Here is a 26,008-nt window from a genome sequence, read left to right as displayed (position 1 = left end):
TGTCCCGTGCAAGTACATGTAATAATAATTATTACATGTACTTGCGCTGGCCAATTTTTTGTGTGACACGGTGACAGGAAAATACAGCGTGTTTTATATGTTCGTTCATGGGTATTCTTTCATTTTTCCTACTGTATACGAAAGTAAAGTATTAAACACATAGGTACGTAATCAATAAATATTGATACACAGCGATATTTGAGGCAGTATAATTTTGGATTACTTTAGAGAGTGCCACTTCGAACAGAATACGTACATTTCACCGTCAACTGGGTTACATTAATACATGTAAGTAAAAAAACAATAAAGTATTTTATGGGAAATGTGGTGTTCGAGATTAGTCAACCCCATCACAAGGGAAATCAACCCTACATCTTTATACAGTAGTTATTAAGTGAAATTTTAATATTTTTTGTTATAAAATCTGCAGATAACATAAAATAACATAACATATTCTCTACATAAAAATAAACTTACCTTTTAGATGTTAGAAGTAGGTAATACTTTAAATGTAATATATTGTCCTTGGGACTAAAAGGAGCACACAGATTGTAGACTATCAAAGTTATGTCAAAATCGTCAGTGTGTTGTTGGTCTTGGGAATCCTTGTATGATACTTGAGGAGCACTTGTTACTTGTACCAATATATATTCAGGTTCATTTTCATGCGATTCCATTTCAACCACTTTGAAATCATATTGGTTCACATTATGTAGTAGGTACTCAAATAGCTGTCTTCCTTCCGTGACCAAATCTTTGATGGTGAGAGTATCTGAAATACCGGTAAAACCATTGTTATAAAAATTAGATAATTAAGTACAAAAAACTTGTAAAAGCACCACAAAGTTTTTTATTAAAAAGGTCAAAATAGGACGCGTTTCGGCTCAACACGGCCATCATCAGCTTAAGTACAGGAACACAAACATCAAGAACTGGCCAGAACAGGAAGGAGGAAGAATAAACTAGTTTACATGACACATATTGTTACACAAACATTCATCGTTATTGGTGTTTCGATTTTCAACATTTTGTTATAATTAAAACAGTAAAATTGTGTAGAACATTTACATGTGGAGGAACCATCTTGTGGGTTCACCATTTAACATTTTAGGATTTCAAAGTTATTGAAGATGAAATACAAGTCATTATTATATATATATATATATATATATATATATATATATATAGGGTGTTTCATTAATAATTGTCCATATAGTAACTGGAGAAACTTTAGCATAAAATATGAAGATTTAACCTAAAACACTTAAATAAAATGTGTTTCGTTACTGAGTTACAGGGTGTTTTCATAGGCGCCCATACACACGGGCAGGGGGGGGCCGTGGCCCCCCCCTAGCTTTTCGGGAAAGAAAAAAATTAAATTTATATTACATAAACATATTTTTGTCAAAACAATATTGGATAATTTTGAGAGATAAATTGGAAACAACATATTTATTAATAAAAAAATTCACATATTGGGTAGTTATTAATAGTTTAACAGAAAATCTTTGTGTCTGCGACAGTGGTCTGTATGGAATGTGCATAATACACATTTCCCACAATCACGGTATGCTACTAACGAAAACATTGAAAGAGATTAGAGGCGTGGGAAACATATACACTGTAATTGACACCCAAAATTACAAATTAAATGAATCATTTATAATACTGCAAAAAAACCATATCAGCAAGACATCCGATCTCTGATCGATAATCATTAATGAGCCATTTGTCTTTAACAACTGGTATAAAATAGTAATTATATTTTATATTTTGAAAAAATTCATACTGAAAAATAATTTTTAAAATTTATTGAGCATAGTCAAATTTTAGTTTGCAAAAGTATTTTTTTAGTAAGTAGATTATTTTTAAAGTGTTCATTATGATGAACAGAACAATTTTATTTAAATGAAAAACAGGCGATCTTTCATGATGAATGAGTGTTAAGACCGCGTCCCACCATCAAATAATTTGATCAAACTGGTTTGAGCAAACTGAAAGTGACAGTTAGTGACGTCACATCCTGAGTGTTCATTGTGGATAATAATGAAAACTTTTAATTTTAAATAAGGTACAAACAAGTTAGACAACTCAATACAAAAAATTTGATCAAACTAGACTGATAGTGAGAGCACAGATTTTTAGAATTTCAAAAAACTGCAATTGTGACGTCACTTTGACGTACTTCCTCAAGTACGTCAAGTTTGCTCAAACTGTTTGATCAAATTATTTGATGGTGAGACGCGGCCTTTATATACAGGGTGTCCCAAAAGTAGCGGAAAGGCCGAATAATTCGCGAAATGAACATCGGATCGAAAAACTGAAAAATACATGTTGAATAATTTTCAAAAATCTATGCGATGACACTAAACAAGTCCACCACTTCAACCCCTGGGTGTGGAGCGGGGGGTAACTTTAAAATCTTAAATGGAACCCCTAATTTTTGTTGCAGATTTGGATTTTCCTTGTAAAAATAAGCAAATTTTATTCGAGCCATTTTGCGAATTGTGGATAGATAGCGCTATAATCGGAAAAAACGGTATATCGTGATACCACAGCAAAATTATAGAAACGGTCTAATATCTCGAGAAATATACTTCCAAATAAAAATTAAAAAACACGTGTTTAATATTTTTCAAAAATCTATAGAATGACACCAAACAGGATTTTTCATTCCACACTCCGAAGGTGGGGTGAAAGTTAACTTTAAAATCTTAAATAGGAACCCCCGTTTTTTCTTGCATATTGAGTTTCCTCCTCAAAAAATAAGTAACATTTATTCGAACTTTTTAAGAATTGTTGACTTGACGGATGGCGCTATATTCGGAAAATGCGATTTATTTGCGCCATCTATCAACAATTCTAAAAATGTTTGGAATATGTGTGCCTTATTTTTCATAAGGATTCTATATCTGCAAAAATAAAGGGGGCTCCTTTTTAAGATTTTAAAGTAAAAACTTGGTTCGACACATACTCATGGTTAGTCTGCTCGCCAAAGTTGAAAGGAAGGCTTTGCAAGCATTGTATTCTTTTCAAACGGGTTTTAAAGAGAGGCCAAACTTTTGTGGTACCCATGACATTTCCATTTAAAAACTTGGTCTAGTGTTTAAATGTATGAATAATTCCTCACAACAGGGTTCAAACTAGGTTTTTTAGGTGGTTTAAACTACAGTAGACTCCCTCTATAACGAGAACTGAAATAGTGAATTAATTATCTCGTTATAAGCGGATCTCGTTATATCAAACAATAATAATAATGAAATTTTTTGATGCCTCTTACGTAGTTTATTATGTGTCGATGGTCAACCTGAACAGTGAACAATGAGACTTCGCCGCCATAGATTGTAAATTTCCTATAGTATTCAATATCGGTCGATAAACAGGCAGATGTTTATTACAGGTGGCCGAGTTTATTATAGCACTGGTCTCGATAATAAGACAGACGTTGGGCATTTCTATGTACAGGTAGTTAAGGCATTTATTTATTTATGACCATTACAACGCTAAAAACAGGTAAAGACAAGTATGCTTCGATTTAAATTTTCCTCGTTATAACCAAATATGCCTCGTTATAGAGCGTTATAGTTCAATAGGGATTTCATGGGACACCTAATGTACCTCGTTATAAGCGAAACCTCGTTATATCCGTGTTCGTTATAGAGAGAGTCTACTGTATATATTGTCATCCGAAATATACAAAATGTAATGTGCAACATCTTCACGTTTGGCCCCCCCCTAAAAATTTTTATATGGGCGCCCTTGGGTGTTTTATGTAAAAATTTAAAAACTACTTTTGCCCAGAATTTTAAAACTATTCGACGTATCCTTTTCATACTTGGCAGGAAGTATAGGTACTGTATAAACTTCTAAATTATGTTAAACAAACGTTTCTGGCTATTACCAGAGGCGTACGACGGGGGAAAGTGAATGGTTGACCCTTTTCAAATTCTACGCCACTGGCCGAATTGCTATTTTAGTTCAATTTTTAGATTCTACAATACTTTCTTTAAAAATAATATACCCTTCATTCGTAACGATAAAGTAATTAATTTTCGAGATATTTGAAGTTAAAAATGAAACGACACGGTTATTTTGATTAATGTATTGTGTCGCTTCATGTTTAATTTCAAATATCTCGAAAACTAATAATTTTATCGTTACGAATGAAGAGTATATTATTTACACAAAAAGTATTGGAAAATCAAAAAATTACACTAAAATAGCAATTTCGTCAGTGGCGTAGAATTTGGAAAGGGTCAACCAGCCACTATCCCCTGTCGCACGCCTCTGGTAGTAGCTAGAAACGTTTATTTATCTTAATTTAGTAGGGTGTACAGTACCTACACTTTCTGCCAAGTATGATAAGGATACGCCAAATAGTTTTAAACTACTGGGTACAAATAATTTTTAAATTTTAATCATATCGCAAATTAATCAAAATAACTGTGCCGTTTCATATTTAACTTCAAATATCTCGAAAATTAATGACTTTATCGTTACCAATGAAGAGTATATTATGTACGTAGAAAGTATTGAAGAAATTAAAAATGGCACTAAAATAGTAATTCCTCCAGTGGCGTAGAATTTGAGAAGGGTCAACCAGTCACTATCCCCTGTCGTACGCCTCTGGTAGTAGCTATAAACGTTTGTTTATCATAATTTAGTAGGGTGTATAGTAGTCGCACTTTCTGCCAAGTATGAAAAGGATACGTCGAATAGTTTTAAAATGCTGAGCAAAAATAATTTTTAAATTTTTAGACAAAACACCCTGTAACTCAGTAAGGAACCACATTTTATTTAAGCGTTTTAGGTTAAATCTTCGTATTTTGTGCTAAGGTTTCTCCAGTTACTATATGGACAATTATTAATGAAACACCCTGTATATATATATATATATATATATATATATATATATATATATATATATATATATATATATACAGCGTGTCTACTTAAGTTGGAAACATATGGGAAACTTTTTTGTTATTCATTTTACGAAAAAAAGTTATTCTTTATAAAAAGTTCTGCATGCTCTAAAACTTAAGATACAATCATCAGATATCAAATTTTTACAATATTATACGAGGTATGTCAAAAAATATGAACTTCGTTCAAGAGTAAAGTACCTTTATTTCTCTCGATATCGAAAATTCTTATTATGAAAAGTTATTTGGAAATAAAAACTAAGATCAAATATGCAATTACATGCTTCTAATTGGAAAAAAATATTTTCCAAATTTTTCTCAAATTTATTGATACTTAATTTCGTTTTTATTTATTACACATACAATAACTCTTTTATTATTACTTTTACGAAAAAAAGGTATTCTTTATAAAACGCTCTGTATATCCTAGGATCGAAGATGCAACCATCAGATATTACATTTTATTAATTTTATACGAGGGATGTCAAAAAATATGAATTTCACTCAAGAGTAAAGTACCTTAATTTTTCACAATATTGAAAATGGTTATTAAATAAAGTTGTTTAGAATTAAAAACTATGTTTTAATATGCAATTATATCCTTCTAATTGAAATATTGTGAAATATAAAGGTACTATATTCTTGAGCGAATTTCGTATTTTTTGACACACCTCGTATAAAATTAATAAAAGTTGATATATCATGGTTGTGTCTTAGATTTTAGACCATGCAGAGCTTTTTATAAAGAATAACTTTTTTTCGTAAAATGAATAATAAAAGAGTTATCATATTTGTAATAATTAAAAACGATGTTAGGTATCCATAAATTTGAGAAATCTTTTTTTTTTTCAATTAGAAGAACGTAATTACATATTTGATCTTAGTTTTTAATTCCAAACAACTTTTTATGATAAGAATTTTCGTTATTGAGAGAAATAAAGGTATTTTACCCTTGACCGAAATTCATATTTTTTGACATACCTCGTATATTATTGAGAAAATTTGATATCTGATGATTGAATCTTAGGTTTTGGGCCATGCAGAACTTTTTATAAAGAATAACTTTTTTTCGTAAAATTAATAATAAAAAATTTTCTCATATGTTTCCAACTTAAATAGACACGCTGTACATATATATATATATATATATATATATATATATATATATATATATATATATATATATATTTCATAAATATATATATATATATATATATTTCATAAATATATATATATATATATATATATATATATATATAAAATCTTGTTAATTTTGAGGTTGCAGTCATAAATTTCAGGGGGCAGGATAAGTAAAACTCTTAGTTATTATCAAGCTTTCGCAAAATTTATTTGCTTCTTCAAGATATGCTAAAAAAGTTTTAGTAAATACAATGAAATTAAGACGATAAAAAATATTGTACATAAAAGCATAAAAAACTTACGTGAGGTTAATCCATTAAATTTTTGGCGTACATAACAAAAAAATATATAAAATTCTTAATCTAATTTCTAATCTTCTACAATGCCTTAATTTTAGATAATTTAAAAAGAGAAAAATAATTTGACAATTTAATTTGGAATTTAGTATGTCAGAAAGACATTTGTATCTGTTTATTATATTTTATTTTAAGTTGCTAATAACTAGTTTTTTATTATTTCTTATCTGCGTACTTATTATAGAATTTATGGATATAAGTAATTTGTAAAATATTAGTTTTAGCAATAATAGGCAGACTAACATCACATAAAAGCGACCTCAGACTTAACAAAAATACATGTGCATTAATAGATCATGCAATCAGTAAAAATCATTCATTCAATTTTAATGAAACAACGATCCTAAAACATGAAAACAACTTAATTAAAAGGGAATTTCTCGAAATGGTATGCATCAACAAATATCAATGTGTCAATAAAAAAACTGACATAGATAAACTAAGCACCATCTATAATTACATTCTATCTTACGAAAACTAATATTTTAATTTAAAAATACTAAATTGCCTGACTAAATTCAAAATTAAATTTTCAAATTTGGCGCCACTTTATTGCTAAAACTAATATTTTACAAATTACTTATATCCATAAATTCTATAATAAGTACGCAGATAAGAAATAATAAAAAACTAGTTATTAGCAACTTAAAATAAAATATAATAAACAGATACAAATGTCTTTCTGACATACTAAATTTCAAATTAAATTGTCAAATTATTTTTCTCTTTTTAAATTATCTAAAATTAAGGCATTGTAGAAGATTAGAAATTAGATTAAGAATTTTATATATTTTTTTGTTATGTACGCCAAAAATTTAATGGATTAACCTCACGTTGTAAGTTTTTTATGCTTTTATGTACAATATTTTTTATCGTCTTAATTTCATTGTATTTACTAAAACTTTTTTAGCATATCTTGAAGAAGCAAATAAATTTTGCGAAAGCTTGATAATAACTAAGAGTTTTACTTATCCTGCCCCCTGAAATTTATGACTGCAACCTCAAAATTAACAAGATTTTACATAGTGTCAGTCAATATTACCTAACTGCTTTATATATATATATATATATATATATATATATATATATATATATATATATATATATATATATATATATATATATATTTATGAAATTGCCGATTTGTTTCATATTATTGTTCTGAAACTATTTCACTTTATTAAAATTAAATTATTAGAAGAATTTTTTTACCACACAACAAAACAAAATTTGTTTAATTTATTAATGTTTTTTATTTTGATAACAATTTCAGAAGTGGAAGTCAAAACTTAATTTATTGCCGCTTATTCCCAAATAAAATAGTAAATTCTTTCATGTTTCAAATACACTGTAGTACTTATCCATACAAGGGTGATCTGCGCTCGGTGTAGCAGCTCCACATAGTGGATACGTTGGTGATCGCCGCTCACCCTCTTCGATTCAATCGGTTTGCGGTTTATATGTAGGGGAGCACATGCCGTATCCATTTGAGCAGTTACACCGAGCGCGGATCATCCTTGTAAGGATACGTACCTTCACAGATCACAGAAACACAAATCAATATGTTTTTACTAGGTCTGTACGTTCCTCCTTTTAACTAACATAAAATTCGATCTGTCTACTCTTGATATTTATTAAATACGGTAAAATATACATACAATTCAGTTGTGTATGGACAGATATTTGCACTTTCAAAACAACAAAGAACCTTTTAAGCTTTGTTTATATTATTTTGTGTATATTAGGTAATTGAGTTAATTGTAGCGCAGATATAAAAATACAGTTGATTTATGAATATTTCAAGGTGACAATCTAAGAGCACTTAAAAATGCTCATTTATAAAAAAAACATTCACTTATTTTTCATAGAAATTTAGCCAATGCAGCGCATCACCCTGCCTTCCTCTCGCCTCTTTTCTCCGTCGATCCATTGAAACATCGCAACTGATCGACGCGACGCAGCGCAACGGACTGATGGGGCCTCGTCCCGATGTGTTGTTCCGTTGCCACGTCGTAACGCAACGCAGCTCAACGGACTAATGCAGTGTTGCCAGGTCAAATTTATAAAAGTTACTAGATTTCACTGAAAAAAATCACTAGAATTTCACTAGATTACGCGCATGCGCAATAACGTATAATTATGCGCAGTAACACATTTTTCGTTACTGCGCATACTCGTAACCATAGGGCTTTCATAAAATTTTCAATAGATTTCCCTATTTTTGACCTATCCAGGTTAGTTAAAACGCAAAAAGTCCTTACAATTTTATGCTGAAGTAATTATTCCGAACAACCATAATTTAAATTTAATTTATAAATAAAGAGCTAAGTGATTTTTACAAAGGTAGCCATTATGATGAAACATTTTATTTTGAGGAATAGCGGGAATCGGTAACTAGGACATGGATGGAGATCATAATACCTACATATTAAAAGTTTATTTATTCATCTCGTTGAAATAGATAAGACAAACGTGATTTTCTTATTAGTTGGGCTAATGGATTGTCAAAGAAAACCCCACAACTAATATCTGTTATTTATGTCCTTCTCTTGACACTTGAAACTCTTGAGTTGAGGAGAGTGTCATCATCGTGAATTGACTCATCACAGTCATCACTTTTTAAGGATTGCCATGTTTATGTTAACGTTATGGTATGTTATGACTAGGTATTAAATTGCCATCACAAATTTCTGGGGATTTTTCTTTCTTTGCAAAGAAATTTTTAAACAATACAGGGAAGTATTAAATGAATTCTAATACAAACGTATTAAAAATACTACTGAAAATATTTTTTTTGGTATAATGTAGTAAAAATATTCAATATAATGGAAATTTCCAAAAATTACTAGAATTGTGCCTATTTTGAAAAGTTATCACTATTTCACTAGATTCTTAAAAAATCACTAGATCTAGTGAAATTTCACTAGACCTGGTAACACTGGACTAATGGGGAATGAGGCCTCGCTCTTAAGCCATGGTTTGTTAGAAGAGTGAGCGACGCACGGCATATGCGTACAGCAGAATCTGTTGTACTCGACGCACGGCAGATTTAAGTGAGTCGGTTTGTTAGCATATTCTGTCGCTCTCAAAATAGTTTGAGTTTGACGTTTGTTCTTACGGAGGGTGTACGTAGAAAAATGAATTTTGAAAATCTAGGCAATAATTTTATTACTCCCAGAAGAGGATGAGGAAGAAGAGTTGATAATATTAAATTTAAATAAAAGAAATAAAAATGTATACGAAATTTTTTCATGCCGTAATACAGAAGGTGCATTTAAATTAACAGTCGAAAGAAGATTGTTTCAGAACGAGGAAAGATTTCGAGAATATTTTAGACTTTCCAGGGATTTATTTGAAACTGTATTACAATTTATAAGATATTACTAAAAAACCCTACAACAGAAGACAACATCCGATTTCAGCAGAAGAAAAATTAAGCATAACTTTGAAGTAAGCTTTTTTTTTATTTAGAGAAAAAATAAAAACACAGTTAAGTACAAAAAAAAATTATTAAAAATGTAAAGTATATATCATAAATACATCTTACATTTGTACATTACTATTAATTGATTCTGGCGAAAATACAAACGAATTCACGCTCTGAGATCCTATATTGGTTTCCAAAAAATTTTCTCTACAAGAATTATTTGTTGTAATAGGAACCAATTCATATACCTAGTTCATTTGCAGCCAGCTCAATTTCATATCGCGAAACAATATTCATCACTTCAGCTTTTATTTTTGCCTTTTCAATCTTAGGAAATTTCAATACTGTGGAAGCAACACTTTCAAAAAACATGTGTATAGAAGGATCACCTGATTTTTGAGCCAATTTCGATGATGTTTCCGACTTTTTAACAAGTTTTTCAATCAAAGCGGTTCGTTCCTCTCGTCCCACTTTTAATTCACTCATTAATGAGTATGAGTAATCTCTGTTTTTAGACATTGACTTTTTTTCGGTTAGGAGACTCCTTGTCAGACTAAAATTTTAGAAATTTCTCTTATGTGGAAGTTATTGAACCAGTGGCGGCTCGTCAGAGGAGGCAAGGGAGGCTCAGCCTCCCCATAAATTTTTTACACACTCTATACTGTTTTGTTTATCATGAATCGCGAAAACAACAATTACTCTCACTATTATACAACGTGTAAATTCCATATTATCACTAATTATCCATACGTACGGAGCATTAGCATTAGAACGCATGATCGCGTCTCAGTTTTATTACATATTATTGTAGGCAGGACCCTGGGTTATCCCGAGATGCACGAACGGAGCCGAGAAGCCCAGCATTCTCCGCTGCTAATGCTCCGTGCAGCGCAGCAGGCGTTTACGGAGACCCGGTCTCCTAACAGTGGCATCTACGGCGCCATCACACGCTGCCCGGAGATATACCAAGGGAGGCAGAATAGCTTCTCAGCTCCGTTGGGTGGTTGGGTGCGTCTCGGGACAACGAATTTTAGGGTCCTGACTAAAAATAATGAAAAATCTAAAAGTGCGAATTTTGTTATGAAATTTGGTATGTGGGGTTATAATAATATTTGGAACAACTTGCTCAAATAACTTTTTCCGATATCTCTAACTCAAAGCAAAATATCGGTAATTTATCGTGTTTTTGAATTCGCAGTAGGCCGCGTTTAGAATTAAAAAAATTCAGTTGAGTATCTTAAAAAATTTGAAGCTTCATTATGTATGGACTGCAAAACTTCAAATCTGTATTTATTTTGATATGCATAGGTATCTATTTACAAATAGATGGAATTGTTAACAAATAAACGACACAAACTGGTATTAAACTTTTACTATTAGACTAACTATTTTTAAAATGATAATATCAAGAAATTATGAATTAGGATGATATTATGAAATGTAAATAAAAAATGGTCAAAAGATGGGGCCTTAAATTACATTTTTTGGCGCATTTTTTTGCTAGTGCAAAGGACATCGCACACATCTTATGGGAAAATATAATGTCACTCAAATTCAATAAAATTTATACGAATAGATTCGTTTTAAATTAACTCTCAATTCTTATCATTGCGCCAACTCTTAATTATGATTAATTACGGCGCAAATTGCAATTAAAGTTTATCGAAATCACATTTTTGGAGTCTATAAACGTGTCAGTTATAATCACTATTGCTCTAGGTGCTATTCAAAACAGCTTAAACCCCGCTGGGCCTAAGCGGATTAGTGAAACTATTATAATAAGATGCTTAAGAGCTCGAGAAGATTTATGAACTAACTATAATTTGGGTATTTTAAAATATTTTTTCTCTCTCTAACTTATGTACTTACCCATTTGATTTCAGATTGATTTATATCAATTTCTGCTCTTATTATTGAAAATTAAGAGTTGCCGCAATGATAAGAATTGATCGTTAAATTGAAACGAATATATTCATATAAATTTTATTGAATTTGAGTGACATTATATTTTCCATAAGATGTGTGCGATGTCCTTTGTCTAGATATTTTACAGTTAGGTATAGCCTCCCCTATTGTAAAAATCACGAGCCGCCACTGTATTGAACATTTATATTTTATATATATTTATTGACAAAAATGGTTTCGAAGAAAAAGGACCTAGCAAGATATTTCTCTCTCCTGGAGCCAGGAGAAATAAACCGTCTAATACAATAGTAATAGAATTAGTTGTTCGGTTCCGTTGAAGCATAATATGGTGTCTTTGAAAGGCACTACTGAAAGGTTTATAGTACCTTTTGTGAAGCATTTCTCTTTGAATATTTACCCAAAGTATTGACCTGAAAACAGGTCAATTTACAGAGAACAATGTACATTTGTACATATTTTAAAATACGAAAATAGAATAATAAAAAATGAGATATTCAAAAATACTTTAATAGTGATCTGATCAGGGATCTGTAGAATGGCAAGACTAAATTGTGTCACGTGTTAAATAATAACGATACACTTTATTTTGTACCAACGTTGTTTTATTATAATGCATGCTTCAGTTTAATAAATAATACATAGTAATAATACCAATTAATCTAAATACCAATTAAATACTAATACTATTAATTTAATACAAATAACTTTTTCATTTACTTTGTGCAATTAAAAATATGTCAAATCATGTAAACTTATTTTTATTTGAATAAAATTAGTTTACCACCATGTTGTACACTGTGAGTTCAGCTGAACGTTTGCGTCCAAATCAAATCTGAGTTGATTCCAGCGCACAGCGTCGACGTACGCTGCTGTCGGTCTTCAGAGCGCGCAACTTAGCAGAACCTAACAATCCGTTAACATACAGAAACCATTCCTTTGATTTGGACTGACGTGCGCGGCGTTCGACTGACTGTGAGTTGTGCGTCGCTCACTGTCCTAACAAACCGCGGCTTTACACGACCGGCCTAGGATTATTGATGACAGCGGAAAAACATATGCAATGCAATACAGCCGGTACTTACGTGACTGCAACGACTAGTCAAAGAAATACTGTTTGGACCACGGGCCAGGGCATACGGGCCCATCGGCCGGTTCCATGCGGCCAGTGCAGTGCATGGTGACAATTAATAGAGAAGTACGGCGCGTGATTGTGCAATATATTATGTTTATATTACGAGGGAAAAACGATATACATGAGCAAATAAATTATTTAATGCAAATTAATATAAAATATTATATAATAGAATCGCAACTAAAAATTTACATATATTGCATATTTTTTTAGTGGGGCCCGGCCCCTCTGGCCCCTAAGGACGCTCCGCCACGGGTTCTAGTTAAGACTATTTTTATCTGAAAGGCGCAATATGTAGCGATTTGTTCGTAAATAGTGAGAGTTTCGCGTATTGTGAACGTGAACATCAGACTGCTTTATTAAATGGGAACTTTTTCTGTGAATTCCAGTCAGAACTTTATATATCAACAGAGTAGGTAGGTAGCGGCATAATTTTTAATTTTATGAAGAAAGGTCGGCAATGGTTTGGCAAAGGTTCCAGATAACTAATCCCTGCTAAAATCCTGATAGCTTTCTTTTGCACTCTGAAAATTTGAAGAGCATTTATTGAATTGCCCCATATGATTAATCCATAGCTTAGATGTGAGTGAAATAAAGAAAAATATATCATTTTCATGTTTCAAAGTTGTCCACAAGTAGAACAACAGCGTGAAGAAAAAACACAAAAGAAAACATATAGCGAAATTGCAAAAAACAAAAATAATTGTAATGAAAAATCGTCACAAAAAGAATCTGCAGCTACTGAAATACTATTGCAGCAAATACTAGACAGACTAAATCAAATGGATAACAGAATCCTTAATTTAGAAAAACGCGCCCAAGGAGCGATACCAAAAAACAAAAATGGCTAAACAACTGCGTATTATGTAATGGAACGCCAATGGACTCCAAAACCACCAACAGGAATTGCAAATAGTCCTTGACCTTGAAAAAATAGATGTGTGCCTTATATCCGAAACACATTTTACTAGAGAATCATATATCAGATTCCGTGGCTACAAAATATACCAAACAATACACCCAGATAATCCAGCAAAAGGGGGTAGTGCGGTTATTATAAAAGAAACCATTAGACATTATCAAGACACTGGATACCAAACAGCAGAGATTCAAGCCACAGCTGTCAACGTAACCATGAAAGATTATAACGTTATCATAGTAGCGTTGTACTGTCCTCCTCGACATGCATTAAAAGAAGAAAATTATACCAACTTCTTGATGAATTACGGTAAAATGTTCATTATAGGAGGCGATTTTAATGCAAAACATGTCCATTGGGGTTCCATATTAACCACAAATAAAGGTAAAGAGCTACTCAAAGCAACCAAACAAGTGTGATGTTCTGAGCACAGGCACCCCAACCTATTGGCCAACGGACCCAAACAAGATACTTGATTTAATAGATTTTTTTATCATAAAAGGCCTTGCGTCTAATTTTGTACACGTGGAAGAAGCATTGGACATGAATTCGGATCATTCTCCAATTCTTCTTACTCTCAGTGACACTCTCATACAGAAAGAAAATCCACCACGATTAACAAATAAGTGTACAGACTGGACTAGTTTCCAATTACTATTAGAAAGGACAACTGATATCTCTGGCTCATTAAAAACCCCCGAGGAATTAGATGAAGCTGTAGAAACAATTACGAATAAGATCCAGCAAGCAGCTTGGGATAATTCACCAACTATTATCCAAAGAACTAAAGGCAACAATTATCCTAAAGAAATAAGGGATATGATAGCCGAAAAGAGAAAACTACGACGAAACTGGCACATGACTAGAAATCCTGCAGATAAAACTATTTTAAACAATGCCACACAAAAATTAAAGCGAGAAATCAAACGCATACAACAAGAGTCCATAGGGGAGTACCTCAGTGAACTAAGCGCTGATAAAACGACAGACTACTCTCTGTGGAAAGCAGCTAAACGGTTTAAAAGACCAATTATACAAAATCCTCATTAGGAATAGCAATGGTACCTGGGCTCGTAGCAATGAACAAAAAGCTACAATATTTGCAGATCATTTAGAAAATACATTCAAACCACATGATGGAGAAGATCTTGAAGAACCAATTGAACTAAATGATGAAAACATAAAAATCAACCCTGTTACTCCTAATGAATTAGAGACAGAAATAAAGCACAATTTGAATCCGAAAAAAGCGCCTGGCTTTGATGTTATTACTGGTGAGATTTTAAAGCAGCTGCCGAAGAAAACCATTATAAAACTAACCCACCTTTTCAACGCTTCATATAGACTTAAATATGTTCCGAAGTTGTGGAAAGTGGCAGAGGTGATAATGATAACTAAACCTGGAAAACAACCTCACCAAGTAATGTCGTACAGACCAATATCACTCATCCCTGTGATAGCAAAACTCTATGAAAAAATGCTCCTAAAAAGGCTAAAGCCAATAATTGAAGAGAGACAGCTAATCCCATCCCACCAATTTGGTTTTAGAGAGAGCCATTCTACTATTGAGCAAGTGCATAGGATCACTGACATCATAAAAATTGCACTGGAAGAAAAGAAAGTTTGCACCACTGTCTTCCTGGGTGTGGCCCAAGTATTCGACAAGGTGTGGCACAAAGGATTAATACATAAACTGCGCATCACCTACCAGAACAGTTCGCCCAACTCTTAGAATCATACATATCAGACAGATGCTTCAGAGTAAAGCAGGAGGAAGCATACTCTAATTTGAGACAGATTAGAGCTGGTGTTCCACAAGGAAGTGTCCTTGGACCAGTTCTGTACATTTTATACACCAGAGATATCCCTCAACTACGTCAAGATACTATTGCTACATTTGCAGATGACACAGCAATTATCTCAGTTGGAAATAATCATGAAGAAGCGGTACATAACTTACAGAACTCCATAAATCAGATATATAAATGGACTAAAGCATGGAGAATCAAGTTGAATGAAACCAAATCCATACATATTGATTTTACCAATAAAAGGAGGCAATACATACCAATCTGAACAAATGATATCCAGATTCCATATGAGAATACTGCAAAATATCTGGGTATCACTCTTGATGCAAGACTCAGGTGGAAAGCACATATTAAAAAGAAAAGACAAGAGCTTGGAATCAGATATAAAAAAATGTATTGGCTGCTTGGACGTGACTCCAAATTATCAATCCATAATAAGTTGCTACTCTACAATCAAATCCTCAAGCCTGTCTGGAGTTATGGCATACAACTATGGAGGTGTGCCAGCGAAAGTAATATACAAATAATTCAACGCTTCCAAAACAAGGTACTAAGGAACATCGTAGATGCCCCCTGGTATATTAGAAACAGTATCATCCACAATGATCTGGGGATCGACACCGTTAGACAGACTATATCTAGACTTGCCCGGAACCACGAAGATAGGCTCCATCGTCACGTGAATGTTGATACCCTCCAGCTACTTGACAACACGAACCAGACCAGACGACTCAAAAGAATCAAACCATATGAGCTAGTGTAGTGCGCATAGTGCGGTACTAAACCATATGAGATAGTGTAGTGCGCATCGTGTGGTAGTGTACACGTTAATTGCAGTGTAAATAGGCGATATGCTAATATAACCTAAAGAAATACTGATGAGTAAAACTTTAGCTTAGAAAAATGTAGTTAGGTTAGGTTAGAATTAAGTTACTCATTGTTCCAATAGTGAACAGATTGTAATGTTACTCCGAGTGGAGCATTAAAATAAAAAAAAAAGTTGACAACTCTTGCTAGTTGACGAGTAAGAAACAATGAACTTGACAGCTTCTTCTTTAGTTGTGAAATATGAGCCGACCAGTTCAATCGATTATCTATGGTTATTCCCAATAGTTTAACAGTCTCTTTGTTATCTGAATCACCATGCAAACCAATTGCAGATATAACCAAGTCCTGCGTTTTATTAGAGTTAAGTTTTAGTACGCGGAGCAGAAAACACATGGATAAACAAGGTTGCAGAATGGAGCCGAAGAGGAACAAGAAGGAGAGGATGCCCGAGAAGATCTTGGAAAAATGAATTCGTCGAAGCCATGTCTAAGAAATGATTGGAAGACGGAGACTGGGAAGATCGAAAAAATGGAAGTTCTGGCTGACGGAAGGGAAACGGCATTAGCTGTAGACAACCCTTTATATATAGGGTGAGGCAGATAACTGCCCTATTAGAAATATTTAGAGAACTAAAGGCAACAGAATCATAAAAATTCGAATGAAAGGGTTTTGAAGGGTGATCTATTTAATGAAAATATTTTCATCAATTTGCCACTTCCGGTTATACCGGAAGTTGCTTAAAACTTCGTTTTTTTTAATGGGACACCCTGTATATTTTTACATTTTTAGATTCTACTCGATGTCTTCTTTCTTACAATACGCAGTTTTGTAATGTTATACAGGGTAGTTTAAAAGCTAATTAAGTTTTTTATTAATTTCGTAGCAATTTTCACACCCTGTTGAATTGTAGTAGTTGGATATCAAAAACTCTATTTATGTTAAAATGATTTTTAATATAGTCTACTAAATTTAAAAATTATTAGTATAGCTAAATGTTAAATCTTAGTATACAGGGTTGGTCGAAACTCGGAATGAGGATTTTCTGAATTTTCTTAAATGGAACACCCTGTATTTTAGTATTGGAATAAAAAGACATTTTATGGTACTTTTTTATTTCTTAAGCATTCCCTATTAGACCAGGGCCCATCTGTAAAAATATTAGTACATTTGGACGTTGAGAGGTGACTCAAATTTTTTTGCAGAAATTGCTTGAAAATAAATCAAATAATAATATTTGAGTTATCCTCCCTCTCAAAAAGGTCCGGAACATTGTTTAAATAATCAAAATGTCAAAAAATTAAGGAACAATTCGATTTTTTTCTTGGTTTTTTGATTATAACTTTAAAAGTATTCATTTCCGAGAAAAGTTGTACTAACTTAAAAGTTGCGTAATTAAATTTCCTACAATATAGAATTGGTTAAAAATTTAAAAAATAGTCACCCTTGTTGCAAAATAGCAATAATTGTGAAAAAAACATACAAAAACAAGTATTCGTATTTTACGTTTTTCAACCATTTATGCTACACTTAGGACCTTCATATTTCATCCTGAAAAACTTTATGATACAGTAAAACAATACTGTAAATTTCATTAAGATCAGTTCAATAGATTTTGCAAAATAAATTTTGCAATCCGGCTTTCGTAAAAAAAAATTCATTTTTTCAAAATGTTACAGGACTGAAAATAAAGAAGATAGCAAGTTGAAAATTTTTTTGCATATAGAAGTGTACTGTACCTTTCATTTGCAATTTTGAAAAATTAAAATCGATTAACACCACGGCGTCAGGAATTTTTTTAAATAAACATTAATTATTTGTGCTACGCGCAGGACAGCGGATAGTTTGCTCTGATTGGGCATTCCAATGACCTTTGAGAATGATTGATACATTTTAATTTTTATTATATTTCGATATAAATGAATAAATTTGTTTATTGCAAAATAAAAACACCTACTCTATCCTTTGAAATAACACTTTTATTAGCAAAAACTTTCTTTGTTCATATATTTTAACTTAAATAATAAAAGTTTATTATTTTTAAACATATGCAATTGTTTAAACAATATTTCACAAACAATAATAAAACTAGTTTGATTTTTGTGGAATTAAAATATTAAAATACAACAAAATATAGAGTAAGAAAATAATATATTATATAAAGATTGGAAGAAATTTTGGTGGAAATCAACTTGTGTGAATCGAACACCGCTGTCCTGCACGTAGCACCAAAAATTATTTTATATTTCAAAAATTTTCTGACGCCGTGATAATTAATCGATTTTAACTTTGAAAATTGCAAATGAAAGGTACAATAAACTTCTATAAGCAAAAAAAAATTCAACTTGCTATCTGCCTTATTTTCAATCCTGTAACATTTTTAAAAAATGAATTTTTTTTGCGAAAGCTGGATTGCAAAATTTATTTTGCAAAATCTATTAAACTGATCTTAAAGAAATTTACAGTATTGCTTTACTGCATCATAAAGTTTTTCTGGGTGAAATATGAAGGTCCTAAGTGTAGCATAAATGGTTGAAAAACGTAAAATGCGAATACTTGTTTTTGTATGGTTTTTTCGCAAATATTGCTATTTTGCAACTAGGGTGACTATTTTTTAAATTTTTAACCGTAGGAAATTTAATTACGCAACTTTTATGTTAGTAAAGCTTTTCTCGGAAATGAATACTTTTAAAGTTATAATCAAAAAACGAAGAAAAAAATCGAATTTTTCCTTAAATTTTTGACATTTTGATTATTTAAACAATGTTCCGGACCTTTTTCAGAGGGAGGACAACTCAAATATTATTATTTGATTTATTTTCAAGCAATTTCTGCAAAAAAATTTGAGTCACCTCTCAACGTCCAACTCAAAACAGATGCGCCCTGGACTATATACCTAAATGCTTTAATTTGTGCTTAATTGTTAATCGCGCCAAGAATGTTAACTACGTAGGTATTTTGATAGTTCAACCATTATTGGCAATTTTAAAGATCAGTCTAGATTAATATGTATTTATTTCCGAAAAATTATTTGTGATTGAATATTTTCACGGCCAACCTAATAAAATTTCACGTATTTTTTGTTGAAATTAATGTTTGACTTGAATCACCAATAACTCACACATTAAAGTAGTTAGGTATAGGGAATGCTTAAGAAATAAAAAAGTAGGATAAAATATCATTTCATTACAATAATAAAATATAGGGTGTTCCATTTAAGAAAACTCAAAAAATACTCTTTCCGAGTTTCGACCAACCCTGTATAGTACAATTCAACATTTAGCTATACTAACAATTTTTAACAATAGTAGACTATATTAAAAATCATTTGAACATAAATAGAGTTTTTGATGTCAAACTACTACAATTCTACAGGGTGTGAATATTGCTAGGAAATTAAGAAAAAAAACGTAATTATCTTTTAAACTACCCTGTATAACATTACAAAACCTCATATTTTAAGAAAGAAGACATCCAGGAGAATCCAAAAATGTAAAAATATACAGGATGTTCCATTTAAAAAAAACGAAGTTATAAGCCACTTCCGGTATAACCGGAAGCAGCAAATCGATGAAAATATTTTCATTAAAGAGATCACTCTTCAAAACCACTTCATTCCAATTTTCATGATTATGTTTCCTTTAGTTCTCGAGATATTTTTAATAGGACTTTTATCTGCCTCACCCTGTATATATATAATATATATAAACTAGAAATGATCACAGCTGATTAGTAATTATCAATTTACAAATTATTGGGTTAACAGCTGAAATGGAAGACTCAGTGTACTCTTTTCTACGATTCCAATATTTCGTTAACAGTCGTTAACATCATCATGGACGCTGAAATAATATTAAAGGTAAAATAGTGAAACTGGGTTTATTTTATTTAGCGTATGGCTTAAGTATACCACAGAATATATTTAGATTTATGCATTATACAATGCATCACAAACAGATGTCCAATTTTTTTATATATTCGATTGACCCTTCGGTTGCCATTACAAAGTCTATAGGGTCGCCTGTGTATGCTCTGCGTGGGCAGTCCTGAACAATGTGACTGATCGTCTGTCTTGCAGCGCCGCAGTCACAAGAAGGCGAGGGGAGTTTACCCCATCTGTGGAGGGGGTCGGCGCATCTTCCACAGTTTGTTCGAATTCGATTAAGGGCTGCCCAAATCTTACGGGGACGTTCAAATTCGCCAGGTTTCCCTATGATGTCCGGTAGACTATGGTAATGCGGATCTGTTCTACTTTCCCAATCTTCTCTCCATCGGGTATTTAAGTCAAAGTTGGATTGCTGCAGCGCTTGAGCAGATTGTAGAGGGGGTAACCTGGATCGGAGACGGTTTCCAAGAATATCGGGGATATCGTTGTGGACTAGAAGCTGGCGACTGTCCATTATTTTGTTATATTCTTTAACCAATGCATGTTCGCGGCGTAGGTTGGGTGGTGCTATATTACTAAGGGTAGGTAGCCACATTGTAGGGGTGGGCTTAATTGTGCCTGTTATCATACGCATAGTACGGTTTAGTTGGGTGTCGACCAGGTGGGTATGCCTGCTATTTAGCCACACTGGAGCACAGTATTCTGCCACCGGATATATCAGGCCAAGAGCAGAGGATCTTAATGTTGATGCTGTGGACCCCCATGTAGTGCCGCAGAGTTTCTGTATTATATTGTTGCGTGTTTTCAATTTTGCTGCTGTTTTCGTCAGATGTTCTCTGAATGTGAGCGTTCTGTCTAGAGTAACCCCAAGGTATTTCGGGTATTTATTGTGTTTTAACAGCTTGTTATTAAAATACAACCGCAATTCTCTGTTTGCCAACTTGTTGTTTAGATGAAAAGCTGATACTTCAGTTTTTGTAGTACTTGGCTGTAGTCTCCATTTCTTAAGGTATTCGCTGAGGATGGATAAGTCATTCGTGAGAGTGATTTCTGTAGTTTCTAAAGATTGGTGGCTTGTTGCAAGGGTCCAGTCGTCAGCATATCCAAACTTCCGAGATTCGGTTTCAGGCATGTCAGCAATATAGAGGCTGAAAAGTAAAGGGGCAAGGACAGAACCCTGTGGAAGACCATTGTTAAGTTTCATCTGTCTACTCGTCTCCTTTCCCATTATAACCTGGAAGGCTCTGTTGGTCAGCATGTTGTCAATGAGGTTAATTATCTTTCTGCAGGGGATAATGCGGGCCAGTTTATATATTAATCCCTGTCTCCAAACAGTATCATATGCTGCTGTTAGATCTATAAATACTGTTGCTGTCTTTTGTTTCTTTTGAAAACTAGCTTCTATAAAAGTTGTTAATGACAGCACTTGGTCCGTACAGCTTCGATGAGGGCGGAAGCCAGCTTGTTCAATGGGGACATTTTCTAGTATCCTGTGACTAATTCTGTTGAGGAGAAGCTTTTCTAATAGTTTATATACCATGCTGAGTAGAGCTATGGGGCGGTAGTTTTCTGGCTTATCGTTTGATTTGCCCGGTTTCGGAATTGCAATTATCTTTGTTCGCTTAAGTGAGAAAGGAATGTTACCTGACTGAAGTATATCATTAAAGAACATTGCAAGCCACTGTTTCGTGTATGCACCACTGTGTCTCAAGAACTCTGGATGGATACCATCAAAGCCAGGTGCTTTACCTGATTTCATTTCTTTCAGCGCATGTGTGATTTCAGAAATAAGTATTCTTGCTGAATATTCGGAGTTCGTTCTGTTCATTTGTTTTAATGCCCTTAAGTCTCTTTTCACGTTGGTAGTATGTGTTCGATCTCGTGGAGCTCTGGATAGAGATACTATATGGGAGGCAACCTTGTTAGGAGACATTTTAGACTCTCTGGATTCCAGCTGGTTAGCTCCTCCAATTTTCCGCAACAAGGACCATGCCTGCCGGCTTGATTTTTTGAAGTCAAGGTTTTCGACAGTCTTTATCCATTTTTGGCGTCTAGCTGTATCGATGTTGTGTAAAAGCTCATCGGCTATTTCTCGGTCACCACTTTCGAGAAACTTCGTGTATAAGTCTTCACATGTTTCAGTCCATCCAGGCACATATTCTTTGCGATACCCCCTAGGGATGGTTTTCTTGGCAGTGCTTATTACTGCGCCCACAAACCTCTCATAATGTTTGCTGGTTGGAGGGACCCAGCTCAAGGTCCGGTCTAGTTGTTCAGAGAACTTCTTCCAGTTTGCTTTTCTAAGATTCCACCTGGGTCGAGGATATGATCTAATTATTGGAATTGATATTCCGATGGTGATAAGCACCGGACGATGTTGAGTATGTGGGAAGTCTGCAAGGACACTTCTCGCAGTTGTTAGTGGTCTGTCATTGGTATCTTTTGAGACAAAACATAGGTCTGGGTTATATTCTTTTCTCCAGGCAGCTGATTTAAATGTTCCTCTGTCTTTGGCATCAAAAACTAGGTATGTGTTTAGCTCTTCGGACCATTCTACTAGTGCCTCCCCATTTTCATCATTCGTGGTGTACTTCCACATTTCGTGGTGGCTATTGAAGTCGCCGATGTATATAGTAGGATGTGGATGAGTCTTTAGCACTTCTGGGTTCCATGTAGTGGCTGGAGGTTTGTATATGTTAACTACGGTAATATCTCCAATCTTGGTGACTACTTCATGTATATTATTTTCATTGGAAGCAGAAAGTAGGAAACCATTTTCTATATTGCAGCGAATGTAGGTTGCGACGCCGTAATGTTTATCATAGGTGGCTCCCAGTAAATCGTAGCCAGGTATCTTTCCCCTTAAATCAAGCTGGACTTTGTCTTCAGTATGGGTCTCTTGTATGGCAACCAGGTCAATGTCGTTATCGTGTAGGATTTTTTGCAACACTTGGCATTTTGCCTGGCTTATGCCCTCGATGTTAAGGTGACAGACTCGGATACACGGTCCGAGATCTCTAGTCAGTTGGTTCTGAGAAGAACCTTTATTTGTTCCCATCGTATGTTTACGTATAGATAAGATTTCTGTTTGTGATCTGTGATGTTGGCAGGATATTGTTGTTTTTCATTCGTCTGCCGCCAAATTTTTGATACCCAATATATTTTTTTAGATACCCAATATTTTTAATACCCAGTGAAACTGGGTATTAAAAAATAACTCACCAGTTTGAGATTTTAGTCAACGATGTTATAAATGTGTAAAAAAGCGGCATTAACAAAAAGAATTGCAGTGAATGTTATTAAAAATTAAAAATATAACAAATAAAAATATAACGAATTTACAAGATTTTAATAATTAGTGGTTTTTTAGCATAGTTATTTATATTATAGTTCCATTTTTTATCTTTTTTATTTGTTATATTTTTAATTTTTAATAACATTCACTGCAATTCTTTTTGTTAATGCCACTTTTTTACACATTTATAACATCGTTGACTAAAATCTCAAACTGGTGAGTTATTTTTTAATACCCAGTTTCACTATTTTACCTTTAATATTATTTCAGCGTCCCTGATGATGTTAACGACTGTTAACGAAATATTGGAATCGTAGAAAAGAGTACACTGAGTCTTCCATTTCAGCTGTTAACCCAATAATTTGTAAATTGATAATATATATATATATATATATATATATATATATATATATATATATATATATATATATATATATATATATATATATATATAGGATGTTAAGTAAGCGAGTACAACTATAAACATAGAAAAGAAAAATCATTGGCAAATAACTCGCAATGTGAATGTGAATACAAAATTAACAATATAAAAAGATGGAATGCAACTGCAGACACGTGTTTCTGACTCATTAGTCGTCATCAGTACAGTATAGCCAAGTTAGAAAATTAATAGTTTAACTTGGAAAAAGATCACTACAGGAGCAATATTACCATTTGTGACAACAATGTCAGAAGACCCTGCCTTTCAGGGAGACGACCATATATATATATATATATATATATATATATATATATATATATATATATTTTATATATATTATATTATATATTATATATATATTATATATTATATATATATATATATATATATATATATATATATATATATATATATATATATATATATATATATATATATATATATTTAGCCTCTCATGACGTCCCCCCATGTTAAACTGTAGTCTCTCGTGGCGTCCAGGTCTTCGTGGACTCCGATATACGGTTGCCACGAGGATTTTCTCTAAAATATATCGCAGGTGAAAGGTACCACTTCCTACAATGCCTGAACAAAATATTGGCCGGATGTCCTCAGACACGTTATCTGTATAATAATATACACATTACTTGGAGCAGTTGCCATCAGGCGCGCCACGTTCGCTTGCTGTATATCTAAAATCACTTTAACGGTTTTGGTGACGTCCAAATATATATTTATTCAGTTTAAGGTTGTCGCGGAATCCGTATATTTCAGTTTATGTCCTCATGGCTTCTACTACGCTGTTGCCACCTCAAATGTTGGTATTTAGACTTCGGATATTTTTATAAATGATTATTGTAGTATGTTAAAACAATTATTGTTGTGACAGATTAATGATGTTCTCTTTGTATAATTAACAATGTATTTTTTTATTACAAAAATAAAAAAAATTAAAAAGTATGTTCATTAAAATTGATGAATTTATCATAACCAGTTGCCGAAACTGGTGGTCTAATTGCTCAATTGTAACATATTATAGAAGTGTTAGAATTTAGTTCTTAATTCTTGATTAGAAAATCCAGATTTAGAAATTAGAACCACAAACACATTTAAAAAATATAAATATCTCGGATCTATAATATCTAAAGAAGGCAAAAGAGACATCGAAAACAGAACACAGCAGGGCAAAATAGCGGTAAACATTCTAAGCTCTCAGCTATGGTCTAAAAAGATAAGACAAAAAACGACAATCTATAGTACCTTGGTAGAGCCTATTATGACTTATGGGGCAGAAGTTTGGCAGATCACGAAAAAAGATAGAAAGAGAATAAAAGTAGGTAGTAGAAATGGATTATCTAAGGAGAGCGTGTGGTATATCCAAAAAAGATCGCATCAGGAATGAAGATATTAGGAGGACAAAAACTGTATATTCCAGAGTAGATAGAATTGAAACGAGACAACTAGTGTGGTATGGTCACGTCAAACGAATGAATGAAGATAGATGACCAAAGAAAGCTTTAAATTATATACCACAACAAAGAAGAAGAAGAAGGGGAAGGCCTTGAGTTACCTGGGAAGAACATGTACAGCAAGCATATCATGAGAGATAGAGCCAACAAAGAAGACGAATGGATGGACAGAAAAAGATGGCGGTCGAAATGCGAGAAGCAGCAGAGGCTATAGGAACCTCGCTTATAGATATATAGATATAATTCTTTATTACAATATTTTTAATTATATAATTTTTCTATTCTCATACTATAATAATAATATATCAATTATGATGTCACCACCTTTATCATAGATAGAATCAGATAGATCATTAGATACAACTAAGAAAGCAGGACGACCTTCTCCAGGAAGTACATAAAATAATGCCCTCTATTCGTCACGGAACATCACAAGAAATATGGGACTTTTAAACATT

At 32.8% G+C, this 26,008-nt stretch overlaps 1 protein-coding gene across 1 annotated transcript in view; it reads right to left on the bottom strand.

Moving 5' to 3' along the window:
• LOC114343637 (KICSTOR complex protein SZT2) overlaps window positions 1–26,008 on the bottom strand; it is a 997,370-nt gene that overhangs the window by 358,818 nt on the left and 612,544 nt on the right. The window contains exon 10 of the mRNA XM_050663023.1: window positions 478–772. Coding sequence (XP_050518980.1) covers window positions 478–772 — 295 coding nt within the window. The remainder of the gene's footprint in view (window positions 1–477; window positions 773–26,008) is intronic.

This window comes from Diabrotica virgifera, chromosome 10 (genome assembly GCF_917563875.1).
Source record: "Diabrotica virgifera virgifera chromosome 10, PGI_DIABVI_V3a".
NCBI classification, from domain to species: Eukaryota; Metazoa; Arthropoda; class Insecta; order Coleoptera; family Chrysomelidae; genus Diabrotica; species Diabrotica virgifera.
Note: the sequence above shows the minus strand (reverse complement) of the source record. Positions and strands in the feature narration are given on the sequence as shown.